The sequence below is a fragment of the Chroicocephalus ridibundus genome, chromosome 4 (genome assembly GCF_963924245.1).
Source record: "Chroicocephalus ridibundus chromosome 4, bChrRid1.1, whole genome shotgun sequence".
Taxonomy (NCBI): Eukaryota; Metazoa; Chordata; class Aves; order Charadriiformes; family Laridae; genus Chroicocephalus; species Chroicocephalus ridibundus.
The window spans coordinates 2,388,876-2,403,555 of NC_086287.1; the positions used below are offsets into that span (position 1 = coordinate 2,388,876).

General features: G+C 65.1%; 1 protein-coding gene across 1 annotated transcript; it reads left to right on the forward strand.

Moving 5' to 3' along the window:
- Positions 1 to 6,913: 6,913 nt before the first annotated feature.
- Positions 6,914 to 14,414, forward strand: CLCF1 (cardiotrophin like cytokine factor 1). The gene is made up of 4 exons (XM_063331607.1): positions 6,914 to 6,925; positions 7,450 to 7,612; positions 9,140 to 9,306; positions 12,956 to 14,414. Exons 1-4 carry the CDS (start codon positions 6,914 to 6,916, stop codon positions 13,445 to 13,447), a joined length of 834 nt encoding a protein of 277 aa, XP_063187677.1. The 3' UTR covers positions 13,448 to 14,414.
- The last annotated feature ends 266 nt before the right edge of the window (positions 14,415 to 14,680 follow it).

Below are 14,680 nucleotides of genomic sequence, written 5' to 3' on the forward strand. Positions count from 1 at the left end.
GAAAAAAAAAAAAAAAAAAAAAAAAAAAAGAGAGAGAGAGAGAGAAGGGGAAAAAAAAAAAAGCAGGGAAAGGAGGGAGGCAGCCGCTTGGAGAGGGTGTATCGCGAACTCCTTTTTTTTTTGTGTGTGTGTGGTTTTTTTTTTTTTTTAATTTATTTATTTTTTTATTTTTTTCCCTATTCTTGCATTCCTGGACACCAATCAAAAGAGCAAATCAAGGGAGGTGGAAGAGAGAAGGGGGGTGGTGGGGAGGGGGGGGGGCAAAAAGGCGGCGAGCGCGGTGCGAACCCTGCACCCGCACGCTCGCTCACCGCGCCCCCCCCCCCCCCCAAAAAAAAAAAAACAAAACCCAAAAAAAACCAACCCCCAAAAATCCCCCTTTGTTATTTTTTTTTTTCCCACCTAACACCCAAGCAAACACAAACCAAAACAAATAGGGAGGAGGGGGGAGGGGGGGGGGTGGGGGGGGAGAGGGAAAAAAAAAAAAAAAAAAAAGAAGGAAATTAAAAAAAAAAAAAAAAAAACCACACCAAAAAAAACCCCATAGCGAGCGCAAAAGCGAGCCAGGGCAGAGGCGAGCAGGCGGGCTCGGGGTGCGCAGCAAAAAGCCAAGCCCCCCCCCCCCTCCTTTCCCCCCCCCCCCCCGGCTTTAGGCTCTTCTGACCCCCCTGCTCTGTGCCTTCTGCCCCCCCCCAACCCCCCCCCCCCCGCGCCCCGACTATGCTCAATGTCGCTGGGGAGCTCTCAGGTAAGACCCAAAACGCTGGGGGTTGGGGAGGAGAAGGCGGGGGGGGCGGTGGGGGGGTGTGTGTGTGTGTGTGTGTGGGGGGGGTGTCTCTGCCTGCCATGGGGTTTTTTTTGGTTGTTTTTTTGTTTTGGTTTTTTTTTTTTCTTTCCCTTTCCGACCCGCTGCTGATTTTAATTTGATGTGATTAAAACGTCTGTCTGGCTTTGGGATTGATTTAAGACTTTTCCCCTTCTCCGGGTCTTTTTTTCTTTTCTTTTTTTTTTTTTTTTTTTCCCCTTTTTTTTTTTTTAATTTTTTTTTTATTTATATATATATTTTTTATGTTTTTCCCCTTTCTCTCCTTCCCTCTTTTCCATGCATGTTTGTGATTACCAGGGAGGGAACCGCCGCCGAGAGCACGGAGCGTTAAACCCCGGGACTGACAAGAGGGGAGGAAAAAATGAAAGTCGCTGGGATTTTTTTTTGCGGGGGGGGGGGGGGGGAGCAGAAAGAATTTTATCTTTCCTAACCGCGGCTGAATTTTGGGGGGGGGGGGGGGGGTTGGGTGGTGGTGTTGTTTGCCTCGTAACGCTTTTACCGGAGCGAGATTCCTCTAGGAGACAGATTTTTGGGGTGCCGGGGCCATGTCGGTGTCCCCAAGGCTCCGACTGCGGTTTTGTTACCCCCGCTCGGAGCGTTTTGGGGATCTCGGGATGGTTGGGGGGGGGGGGGGGGGGGGGCTGGCCGGCCCCACGGCACACCGGCTTGGGGGGGGGGGGGTTCCTCGCCCGGAAAGGAGGGGGAAAAAATGCTGGAAAACACCCTTAAAAGGTCAAACTGTGGGTGCCGCGGGGTCGGGGCAGCACGGGGTCGGCTCCGGTGCCCGGTTTGGCTCCGGTGTCGGCGTGACGCAGGACGGGCAAAACGGGGCGAGCGCCGGGGAACCGGAAAAGCGAGGCCGGGATCCCCAGCGGCTCCATCGCCCTCCTCCCCCCACCCCTCACTCCCTTCTTCCCCCCCCCCCCCCCCACCCCTCACCACCCATCGCCGGTGGCCGTGACCGGGCAACCGGTGCCACAACCGGACCCGAGGCCTGTTGGTGGCCGGCAGCGGGACGGGAAGGGGACACGGAGCCCGTTGGGGCGAGAGCTCGGCAGCCGCCGGCTGTTCTGCCCCCACTCCCCGTTTCGGGGGTATCCCCGGCTGGTGGTGGCACACAGCCTTTTTTTTTTTTTTTTTTGTTGGCTTGTCTCGGGGACATGTGGCGGCACCGGTGTCCCCGTGCCTATTTAGCAAGGCACGGTGGCGGTGAACATCTGGGCTGCATTAGGCGCAGCCTCCGAAGGGAAACGCGGAGGGCTCCGCTTACAGGGCCGGGCTGGGGCGGCGGAGAGGGGGGGGGGAAGATTTATGCCCTGTTAAGTGGCACAGAGCTCCATAAATCACCCCCCCCCCAACCCCGGCCAGCTCCTACCTCCCCGTCCTGTCCCCCCCCCCCCCCGCCATCCCCGGCCCCGACGTGGCACGGGGTACCCGCGGGCTGTCACCGGTGCCAACGCGCACGGGGATGCCAAGCCGCTGGGCACGGTTCGTGACGCGGCGCGTGGCCCGCGGGTGACGGAGTTATCCCGGGCTTGGCCAGGGGTGCTGGGGGACATGTCTCGGGGGTGGGGGTACATGCCCCCCCCCCCCCCCCCCAACCCCACCCCGGCAGAGCTGCCGGTCCCGTCGTGTCCCCACGACGCGGTGGCGGCCGGGTGGGACGTGCCGAGCGGTGGCAGCGGGTCCGGAGGTGCCAGGGGACGGAGAGGGATGTGACATGCGGGGCTCACGGTGCCACGTGGGCTGGCACCGGGGGTCCCCAACCCCAAAGGGTGCCGGGGGGGGGGGGGGGGGGGGCGGCGCGCGTCTCCGTGACTTGCACCGGGCGGGATGGAAGGATGTCGGGACACCTCGGACGGCTCGTGGGTGCCAGCGGTGGGTGCCGTGGCTGGCCGCGCGTGGGGGGCGGCGGGATCTGGTTGGGATTAGGGGGCCTGCACGCCGTCCCCCGTTCCCCCGTCCCCCCCCCGCCGTCCCCTCGCCGGCGGGGGTGTTTCCATCGTGTGCCGTTGGCTGAAGCCGGATGGGAAATCCAGGCCCAGCTAATTACGGCCTCGCTGGAGTCTCCCGTGCGCGGCCGCATTTATAAACACACGGAGGAGACAGGATGTAAACACTCAGCGCCGCGAGCGTAGGCACGGCCCGTTCGGGGACGCGGGGGGCCGTGGTCCCCCCCTTCCCACCCCCCGGCCCCATGCGCCCACCCGCTCCCCGGCCACGCACGCAGCCGGCAGCGGTGGCTTGGCTGGCCAGGAGCCGTGGACGGCTCCTGGCCAGCCAAGCCACCGCTGCCGGCTGCGTGCGTGGCCCTGGGTGGGGGGCGGGGGGATTGGGGTGGGTGCCGGAGGGGTTGGGAGAGGGGTGGGATGGAGGTGAGGGCTGGGAACAGGCAGGTGAGATCCCGTGGGATGGGCTGGGGTGGGATGAGACAACGAGATAGGGGAGGGGGTGAGATATGAGAGGTGGGATGGGACGGGATATGGGATATGGGATATGGGGGTGAGATGAGACGGGATGGGATGAGATGGGATGGGATAAGACATGGGATGGGATGAGATAAGACATGGGTTGAGATAGGATGAGATGGGATATGGGATACGGGATGGGATGAGGCGGGGTGGGATGAGGTGGGTTGAGATAGGATGAGGTGGGATATGGGATGGGATGAGATGGGATGGGATGGGATAGGATGGGTTGAGACAAGATATGGGATGGGATGGGATGAGATATGGGATGAGATGAGGTAGGATGGGATGGGATGAGATGAGATATGGGATGCGATGGGATGGGATAGGATTGGATGGGATGAGCTGGGATGGGATGAGATGAGATAGGATGGGATGGGATGAGATATGGGATGAGATGAGGTAGGATGGGATGAGATGGGATGGGATGAGATATGGGATGCGATGGGATGGGATAGGATGGGATGGGATGAGATGGGATGGGATGGGATGAGATGGGATGGGATGGGGTGAGACGAGATATGGGATGGGATGAGATGAGATAGGATGGGATGGGATGGGATGGAATGAGACGAGATGTGGGATGGGATGAGATGAGATAGGATGGGATGGGATGAGATGGGATGGGATGGAATGAGACGAGATATGGGATGGGATGAGATGAGATAGGATGGGATGGGATGAGATGAGATGGGATGGCATGGGATGGGACGGGACGGGACGGGATGGAATGGGACAGGATGGGGATCCCACCGCAGCATCCGTGGCCACTATGAGGGAGCAAGGACACACGTGTCCTTCCCATCAGTGCTTGGGGACCGCCGATGTCCCTGTGGCGGGGCACAACCACAGCCTGAGCGTCCTCACGGCCCCGCACTGCCGGCTCCGCGGGGCTGCCGCTGCACCTGCCCGCCGCCGCCGTGTCACCTCCCCGGCCCCGCAGGGTGAAATGCCAGCAGCCTGGGGACACGGAGGCGTCCGTCCTCCTGTCCTACTGTCCTCCTGACCTCCTGTCCTCCTGTCCTCCTGTCCTTGAGCATCACCCGCTCCGAGAAGAGCAGCAGGCAGAGGCCGGCTGCCACGTTGGGCTACCAAACCGCCCAGGGAAGGGTTAAGCGCTGCCGGTCGCAGGCAGCCCTGGCCAAGACCGCTGCCTGCTCCTTGCCCGCAGGCGAGGGCTACTTTGTCCTCAATGCCGTGGTCACGCCTGGCCACCGCGGGACCTCCCGGGCTGGGCTCCCAGCCCAGCCGCCAGCGCCGGGGATGGGGCCGGGGGGTGGGATGATGGGGCTCGTCTCGCCGCTGGACACCGGCCCATCAGATACGGCGGCTCCGGGGGCCAGCTGGGCTCCGTGCCGCTGCCCGGGGGGCTCCGGTGCGAGGGTCCCCCCATTCCCGCTTGCCGCCCCCGCCCCGGGCACCCACGAGGGTTTCGGGAAAGCTGCTCTTGGGTGGCTTGTGGTTGCCCTTGACCTCGGCGGCTCTGCCCACAGCATGCCCGGGGAACAGCTCACCCGGCACCGCGGCGGCTACGCTCCCGCCTCGGCTACTGGCCGGGAAGTCTGGCCAGCGCTGGCTGGGGGGGTGGGTGGCTTGCGGGAGGGCAGGGGTCCCGCCGACGTGACTCCGTGAGCATCCCCCCGCCACCCCTGTCGCCACGTGGCCGAGGGATGCTGGCGGCACCTCCGGTGGGTCCCGCCGCCGGCCGCAGCCCCTCGGCAGCGTGGGTGTCCCGGGGTGCCCGCTCCCATGTCCCCGTCCGCCCCGCGGCCCCCAGCCGAGCGGGTGACCCCGGGGCAGCCACGCCGTGAGCTGCTTACGTGGGCTGGGAGCATCCTGGCCAGGCTCCAGGGCCGGTTTTGAAACCCTCGGGTTCTTCCTCTCCGACGTCACCGGGATCCAGCTGTGCCGGGCCCCGCGCCTCCCTCCTCCCCGCCGGGCCACCGCCGCCGCCATTGTCTGTCCCGGTGCCCAGACATTTTCCGCCCGGCGCCGAGTGGCTGGGAGCGGGGTGGGCGAGGGACAACGGGCGCTCCGCGGGGCAGCCGGCACGGCTGGGCCACTGCCACCGCTGGGACGTGGCCACCGTCGCTTTTGTGCCACCCGTGCTGTGCCGTGGCCATGTCTGTGCCACCCCTGCTGCGCCGTGGGCATGTGCGTGCCACTGCCACCGCTGTGCCATGGCCACCATCCCTGCTGTGCCACCCGTGCTGTGCCGTGGCCATGTCTGTGCCGTGGTCACCGTCACTGCTGTGCCATGGCCACCACTGTGCCACCCACATCGCTGTGCCATGGCCGTATCTGTGCCACTGCCACCACTGTGCCATGGCCACGTCTCTGTCACTGCCACCGCTGTTCTGTGGCCACCATCACCCCTGTGCCACGGCCATGTCTGTGTCACTGCCACCTCTGCGCCATGGCCTCTGCTGTGCCGTGGCCATGTCTGTGTCACCGCCGTGCCATGGCCACTGCAGTGCCACCCGCGCTGCTCTGCCATGGCCATGTGGCCACGTCTGTGTCGCTGCCACCGCTGTGCCGTGGCCACCACTGTGCCACCACCACGGCCGTGCATCCCACCGTCTCCTGCCCATCAGCCACCCACCTACCCCTGCCCTTCCTCCCTCCTCCTCCTCACCATGCCCCGGCCATCTGCCCGGGTGCTGCCGGTGGCTCCGTCCCCGTCCCCATCCCTGCCGCCCGTGCCCCCCGCTCCAGCCCGGCTCTCCCCTGGCTGTGTTTGCTTTGGCGGCCGCCGGGCCAGGGCTGGTGTAAATCCCACTCTGGAAACCAGAGCCGGCGGCGGGCGAGGGTCCGGCCAGCCCAGCGGTGCCGGGGCTCGGCCAAAGCAAACACCCGGGGGTGGGTGGGTGACTCACCGCCGCGGCGTGTCCCCCCCCCCCTCCCCTCCCCCTCCTCGCTGTCCCCCGGCCCACGCACGCAAGGCAGGCCAGCGGCACGCTCCACGCGCCGGGGCCCGGCCACGGGCAAGCGGCTGCGTGTCGGGGCAACCGCCCAGGGCTGGCGGAAGGCCAAGGTGGGGGGGGGGGGGGGGTCTGCGCCGGCACGCGCTGCGTGTCGCAGGTGGGCACGGGGTGGCACACGCCCGGGCGGTGCGTCGCAACACGTGCGCCGCATCGTACGCGTGCACGGCATGTCACGCACGCGGTGTGTCGCGCACGCACGGTGCGTCGCACGCTTACACGGTGTGTCACGCGTGCACGGTGTGTCGCACACTTATGTGATGTGTCACACAGGTACGGTGTGTCACACACGGTATGTCACGCACGCACAGTGTGTCGCACACTTACGCAGCGTGTCACGCCTGCACGGTGTGTCACATGCCTTCACGGTGCGTCACATGTGCGTGACACACCGTATGCGCGCACGGTGTGTCGCACACTTACACGGTGTGTCACGCGTGCACCGTGTGTCACACACACGGTGTGTCACGCATGCACAGTGCATTGCCCACTTACACGGTGTCACTCACGCTGTCTCACGCCCGCACGGTGTGTCGCACACTTACACAGCGTGTCACGCATGCACGGCATGTCATGCTCCGCGTGTCACGCATGCACGGTGTGTCACACACTTATACGGTGTGTCACGCCCGCACGGCATGTCGTGCATGGTATGTCATGCGCGCACGGTGTGCCGCACACTTACACGGTGTGTCACACACCTTGGCGGTGTGTCACAGGTGTGTGCCACCTCATACCCGTGCGTGGCGTGTCGCGCACACGGTGTGTCACGCATGTACGGTGTGCCATACATGGCACACCCCCCCCCCGCCGCTGGATGCCGGTGTCCCCCGTGGCGGCGGCACAGGGCAGCCGGGTACCCGCCGTGGCGCACGGCCAGAGCCGGGATGTCCCCAAGGACCCTCGTGCGTCACCGGCGCTTGGCTGCTCCCGGGTTTCCAAGCTTCCCGGCGGCGGGTGACGGGGAACGGTGACGTGCGAGGGCACCGTGGGCTGCCACCGGTGACGAGCCGTGCCGGCGGTGGGTCCTCCCGCCGGAGGAGCTGCCGGGAAGCCCAGCTCCGGCCTTGCCGAGAGATGCCAGTTGGCTGGGAGCATCCTGGCCGCCGGCCGTGACCTTTGCACAACCGCCGGCTAACGAAGCCGGAGCTCGTTAGGCCGCCTTGACGTCAAGGGCGATGACGGGGACCCGGCCGGCGGTTTCCGGCGGCTTCGGCAAAGGTCACCCCACGCCCCGGCCACCCCCGGGGGTCCCTTTCTCAGCCCCTCACCCCGTTCCCTATGGCCGGGGGGGTCCGGTAGCCCCGTGGGATGCCCAGCCCGCCCCGGCATTGATGGTGGGTGAGTCGCCGTGCCCAAATATAACCCGGCCGTGCCGTCCCGGCGGGAGCCCCGCGAGCCGCGCTCACTCCAGACCATATAAAGGATTGTTGCTGCAGCCGGCGGGAGGGAGCGCGACGCGGGGAGCCCGGGCTCGGGGGCGCTGGCGGGGTCACTGCGGCAAAGCAGAGGGGGGGGGTCCCCGGTGCAGCGGTCGTGCCCGACGGCATCGCTCCGGGCTCCCAGCACTGCCCCGGCCGTGCCAAGGCGTCAGCTGTCCGGTGCCGGGGGATGTTGAGCTGCCCGGTGTTGGCTGGGGGGGGGGCACTGAGCTGCCCTGTGCCAGGGGATGATGCTGAACCGCGCTGTGCCGGGGGGGGGGGATGCTGAGCTCCTCCGTGCCAAGGAAGGTGCTGAGCTGCCCCGTGCCCATGAAGATGCTCCGCTGCCCGGTGTTGGCTGGGGGGGGGGCACTGAGCTGCCCTGTGCCAGGGGATGATGCTGAACCGCGCTGTGCCGGGGGGGGGGATGCTGAGCTCCTCCGTGCCAAGGAAGGTGCTGAGCTGCCCCGTGCCCATGAAGATGCTCCGCTGCCCGGTGTTGGCGGGGGGGGGACGACGACACTGAGTTACCCTGTGCCAAGGGATGCTGAGCTGCCCCGTGCCAAGCCGGGGGGGGACACTGAGCTGCTCGATGCCCACAGGGACGCTGAGCCGGCCACTGCCAGGGGATGCTGAGCTCCTCTGCGCCAGGGAAGGTGCTGAGCTGCCTGGTGCCAAGGGACGCTGAGCCCATCGGTGTCGGGGCCGGGGGGGGGGGACACGCTGAGCTGCTCGATGCCCACAGGGATGCTGAGCTGCCCCGTGCCCATGAGGATGCTGAGCTGCTCTGTGCCGGGGTTGGGGGGGGCACGCTGAGCTGCACGGTGCCGAGGGATGCTGAGCCACTTTGTGCTGGGGGGGGGATGCTGAGCTGCGCGGTGATGAAGGGGGGGGACACACCGAGCTGCCCTGTGCCAGGGAAGGTGCTGAGCTGCCCAGTGATGAAGCGGGGGGGACACACCGTGCTGCCCTGTGCCGGGGGATGGCGCTGAGCTGCCCAGTGATGAAGGGGGGGGACACACACACCGAGCTGCTCTGTGCCAGGGGATGGTGCTGAGCTGCCCAGTGATGAAGGGGGGGGGACACACCGAGCTGCCCTGTGCCGGGGGATGGCGCTGAGCTGCCCAGTGATGAAGGGGGGGGACACACCGAGCTGCCCTGTGCCGGGGGATGGTGCTGAGCTGCCCCGTCGCAGGGGCGGCTGCCCCGTGGCCCCGCGACGCATAGCCCTCCCGTGCCTCAGTTTCCCCACTTGCAGGTGGGTGCCCCCGCCGGGCGGCACGCTGGCTCCAGCCCCAAAGGACGGACCCCGCAGCCGCCATCTCCCTGCCACCCCACACCCAGGGGTGGCGGGAGGTGCTCTCCACCACCCCCCCGCCCCCCAACCTCAAAGTTTGTGTCCCCCCCCCCCCGACCCCGTCCTAAGGCCTTGTGTCCCCGCAGGAGACTCTTGGGGGATCTTCACCTTCCTGTGCGCCGCGCTCTGCAACCTGCCGGCGCTGCCCGCCCTGAACTGCAGCGAGGAGCTGGGCGCCGGCCAGTCCATCCAAAAAACCTACGACCTGACCCGTTACCTGGAGCACCAGCTCCGCACCCTCGCCGGCACCTACGTGAGTAAGCGGGGGGAAAAGGGTCACCCACGCTTAACCCCCAACCCTGCCCCACGGCACCCCGTGGCGTCCCCGCTGTCCATCCATCTTCCCCCTGCCCGTCTCCCATGGGAGATGCTCCGGGCGCGGTGTGTCCATCCGCATCCCTGTCCCCCCATCCCCAACGCCAGGGCACCGGGCACGGTGCCAGGGGGACGTCCGCCTGGGGAGAGGGGGGTTGTCACCCCGTTGTCACCAGCCGGGGACCCCCTGGAGACACCCTGCCTGGGGAAGCAGCGGGGGGGGGTGTGGGGGGGGAAGGGAGTGCGCTGGCACGGCTGCACACGCGTGTGCCCGCACATACGTGTGCGTTAGTGTGTCTGCGTGCACGTCCCTGCACATACGTGTGTGTCCATTGGTGTGCCCGCACGTACGTGTGCGTTAGTGTGTCTGCGTGCACGTCCCTGCACATACGTGTGTGTCCATTGGTGTGCCCGCACGTACGTGTGCGTTAGTGTGTCTGCGTGCATGTGCCTGTACGTACATGTGTGTGTGTGCCTGTACATACACATCCCGGCACATACGTGTGCACGCATTGGTATGCCCGCACATACATGTGTCTGTACATACATGTGTGTGCATTGATGTGCCTGTACATACACGTGCCTGTACATACGTGTGCGTTAGTGTGTCTGCATACATGTGCCTGTACATACATGTGTGTGCATTGATCTGCCTGTACATACGCGTCCCTGCACATACGTGTGTGTGCATTGATGTGCCCGGACGTACACGTGCCTGCACATACATGTGCATTAGTGTGTCTGCATACATGTCCCTGCACATACGTGTGTGTGCATTGGTGTGTCCACACATACATGTGCCTGTACATACGTGTGCGTTAGTGTGTCTTTGTGCATGTGCCTGTACATATGTGTGTATGCCTGTAGATACACATGCCTGTACATACGTGTGCGTTAGTGTGTGTGCGTGCATGTGCCTGTACGTACATGTGTGTGCATTGATGTGCCTGTACATACGCGTCCCTGCACATACGTGTGTGTGCATTGGTGTGTCCACACATACATGTGCCTGTACATACGTGTGCGTTAGTGTGTCTGCATACATGTGCCTGTATGTGTGTGCATTGATGTGCCTGTACATATGTGTCGCTGCACATACGTGTGTGTGCATTGATGTGCCCGCACGTACACGTGCCTGTACATACGTGTGCATTAGTGTGTCTGCATACATGTGCCTGTACATATGTGTGTGTGCCTGTACATACACATCCCTGCACATACGTGCTTGTGGATTGATGTGCTCGCACATACATGTGCCTGTACATACGTGCGTGTGCATTGGTGTGCCCGCACATACACATGCCTGCACATACGTGTGCGTTAGTGTGTCTGCGTGCATGTGCCTGTACGTACATGTGTGTGCATTGATGTGCCTGTACATACACGTTCCTGCACATACGTGCGTGTGCATTGATGTGCCCGCACATACATGTGCCTGTACATACGTGTGCGTCGGTGTGCCTGCACGTGCATGCCTGCACATACACGTACGTCAGTGTGCCTGCACGTGAGTTCCTGCACACACGTGTGCATCCGTGTCCCTGCACATACGTGCGCGTCGCTGTGCCTGCGCGTACACGCCCGTGTGTACGTCGCCGTTCCCGCACACGCGTGCGCATTCCCGCCCCCCACCCCCCCCTCCCTTGCCGCGTCTCCCGGACACGCGTGTGCCGCAGCACGCCCCGCCGCCACCCGCCCTCCCCCGGGGGCTGCGTGTCCCCCCTGCCCTGCCCGGCTGCGCCCGTGCCGGGGGCCAAGGAAATGGCTCATCGGCAGCAGGGGCGCGGGCAGCTGCCTCTCCCTGCCCGCCGGCAGCTGCCTCTCCCTGCCTCCCGGACACGCGTGTGCCGGCACCGCCGCCCCACGCCGGGGTTGCCCAGCTCTGCCCTGACGTGCCCCCGCTGCCGCCGGCTCAGCCTCCGCGGTGCCGGGCCCGGGGAGGGGGTGCCAAGCGGTGCCGTGGGGCTGGGCGCTGGGATGGGGGGTGTGTGTGTGTGTGGGGTTCTCCCCAGGGGAGACTTGGGGGTATGATGGGGAGAGGGACGTGGGTGGGAGGGAGATGGAGAGGCCTGGGACATGGTGGGCACGTCCACCTGGGGGACATGGGACCTGGGACATGGAGACCTGGGACATGGTGGATACGTCCACCTGGGGGACATGGGACCTGGGACATGGAGAGCTGGGACATGGTGGATACGTCCACCTGGGGGACATGGGACCTGGGACATGGTGGGCACGTTCACCCGAGGGACATGGAGACCTGGGACATGGTGGGCACGTCCACCTGGGGGACATGGGACCTGGGACATGGTGGGCACGTCCACCTGGGGGACATGGAACCAGGGACATGGAGACCTGGGACATGGTGGATACGTCCACCTGGGGGACATGGGACCTGGGACATGGAGACCTGGGACATGGTGGATACGTCCACCTGGGGGACATGGAGACCTGGGACATGGGACCTGGGACATGGTGGGCACGTCCACCTGGGGGACGTGGAACCAGGGACATGGTGGGCACATTCACCTGGGGGACATGGAGAACTGGGGCATGGTGGGTATGTCCACCTGGGGGACATGGAACAAGGACATGGAGACCTGGGACATGGTGGGCACGTCCACCTGGGGGACATGGGATGTGGGCAAGGGGACATGGAGGCTGGGGACACGGTGGGCATGGAGACCAGGGACATGAAAAGGAAGGGGAGGTGCGCAGGAGGACATGGAGACCTGAGATGGGGCGGGGGGGGAGATGCCCAAAGAGGGGACACCAAAACCTGGGATGTGGGGGACACAAAGACATGGACATGGTGGGCACGAGGTCATGGAGACCTAGGACGAGGGAGACATGGAGACTGGGGACATGGTGGGCATGAGGACGTGGAGACCTGGGACGAGAGGGACATGGAGACTTGGGATGAGGGGGACACAGAGACCTGGGATGATGGAGATGTGGAGACTGGGGACATGGTGGGCACCAAGGACATGGAGACCTGGGACATGGGGGATGTGGAGACCAGGGACATGGTGGGCATGAGGACGTGGAGGCCTGGGACGAGGGGGACATGGAGACTTGGGATGAAGGGGACACAGAGACCTGGGATGATGGGGACAAGGAGACTGGGGACATGGTGGGCACAAGGACATGGAGACCTGGGACATGGGGGATGTGGAGACCAGGGACATGGTGGGCATGAGGACGTGAAGACCTGGGACGAGGGGGACATGGAGACTTGGGATGAGGGGGACGTGGAGACCTGGGGTGATGGGGACAAGGAGACTGGGGACGTGGTGGGGACAAGGAGACTGGGGACATGGTGGGCACAAGGATATGGAGACCTGGGACATGGGGGACGTGGAGACCGGCGACATGGTGGGCATGAGGACGTGGAGGCCTGGGACGAGGGGGACATGGAGACTTGGGATGAAGGGGACACGGAGACCTGGGGTGATGGGGACAAGGAGACTGGGGACGTGGTGGTGACGGGGACTTGGGACACGGCAGGCGGCGTGCCAGGGCGACCGGGGACGAGGGGGGTCAATCCCTCCGCCCCCATCCTCAACGTCCCCCCCCTTCCCTTGCAGCTGAACTACCTGGGCCCCCCCTTCAATGAGCCCGACTTCAACCCCCCGCGGCTGGCGCGCGCCGAACGGGTGCCCAGCGCCACCGTGGACTTGGACCTGTGGCGAGGGCTGACGGATAACGCCCGCTTGGCCGCCAACTACCGGGCCTACAGCCGCCTCCTCTGCTACCTGCGGGCGCTGGACGGGCAGGCGGGCACCGCCGAGCTGCGCCACCGCCTGGGGCACTTCTGCTCCAGCCTCCAAGGGTTGGTGCTCAGCATCGCCGGCGTCATGTCTTCCTTGGGTTACCCCCTGCCCGCCGGGCCCGCCGGCCCCCCGGCCTCCCCCGGCACCCCCGTGGCCCCCAACGACTTCCTCAAGAAGATGGATGATTTCTGGTTGCTGAAGGAGCTGCAGACCTGGCTGTGGCGCTCGGCCAAGGACTTCAACCGCCTCAAGAAGAAGGTGCCACCCGCCGTGGTGACGCTGCGCCTGGAGGCGAGGGGTTTCTGAGCCCCCTCCCGATGTGTGTGTGTGTGTGTCCCCCCCCCGACTCCCCGGGATGGGGCTCCTCACCCCAACAGGCCACCACGTGTCCCCACCGTCACCACGCTGTGCCTTGCGGGATGGGGTTCCTGACCCAAAGTGCCACCACAGCCACCCACGTCACCTCTCCATCACCGCTGCGCCTTAAGGGACAGGGCGCCTGACCCCAGAGTGCCACCGAAGCCACCCATGTCCCCTCTCCGTCACCACACCGTGCCTTGTGGGATGGCTGTCCTGACCCCAAGCACCACGACGGCCACCCCACATCCCCACCATCGCCACGCTGTGCCTTGTGGGATGGGGTTCCTGACCCCAAAGTGCAACCAAAGCCACCCATGTCCACTCTCCGTCACCAGTGTCCCTTGAGAAATGGGGCTCCTCACCCCAAGTGCCACCGAAGCCACCCCACATCCTCATCATCGCCTCCTTGTGCCTTAAAGGATGGGGCTCCTGACCCCAAAGTGCCACCAAAGCCACCCCACAGCCCCCCCCCATCATCACAGTGCCTTAAGGGATGGGGCTCCTGACCCCCAAGTGCCACCAAAGCCACCTCGTATCCTCCCTGTCACCACGTTGTGCCTTAAGGGATGGGGATCCTGACCCCAAAGTGCCACCAAAGCCACCCCACAGCCCCCCCCCCATCATCACAGTGCCTTAAGGGATAGGGCTCCTGACCCCCAAGTGCCACCAAAGCCACTCGTGTCCCTCCTCCATCCTCGATGTCCCTTGAGAAATGGGGCTTCTGACCCCAAAGTGCCACCAAAGCCACCGATGTCCCACCCATCGTGTGCCTTGATGGGGGGGTGGGGGGGGGTGGGGGTCGGTGCCACCGCGGTGTCCCCACCTCCGTGCTGTGCCCCCCCCCCCGACCCCAGGCTGTCCCCATTGTTCCCACACCCAGGGGGCTCAGGGGGGTGGGGGGGGGAGTGGGGGGGGAACCAGGCTCCTCCCCCCCCGCCCCACGTCAGCGATAAGCCCCGCCCCCCGGCAGCGATAAGCCCCGCCCACCACCGAAAGGACCAACCCCCCGAATAAGCCCCACCCACCCACCAGCAAAGCCCCGCCCCCAAGGAGCGATAGGCTCCGCCCCCCCGGGACGACAATAAGCCCCGCCCACCGGCCCGCGTAGCAAGAAGAAAGCCCCGCCCCCCACAACAGGCCACGCCCTTTTTTGCCCCAAGCCACGCCCCCGCGGCGGGC

Coding starts and splice junctions, on each gene's coding strand:
- CLCF1 (XM_063331607.1), top strand. Junction 7,613..9,139: donor AGCCCGCCCCGGCATTGATG/GTGGGTGAGTCG, acceptor GTGTCCCCGCAG/GAGACTCTTGGGGGATCTTC. Junction 9,307..12,955: donor GCACCCTCGCCGGCACCTAC/GTGAGTAAGCGG, acceptor CTTCCCTTGCAG/CTGAACTACCTGGGCCCCCC.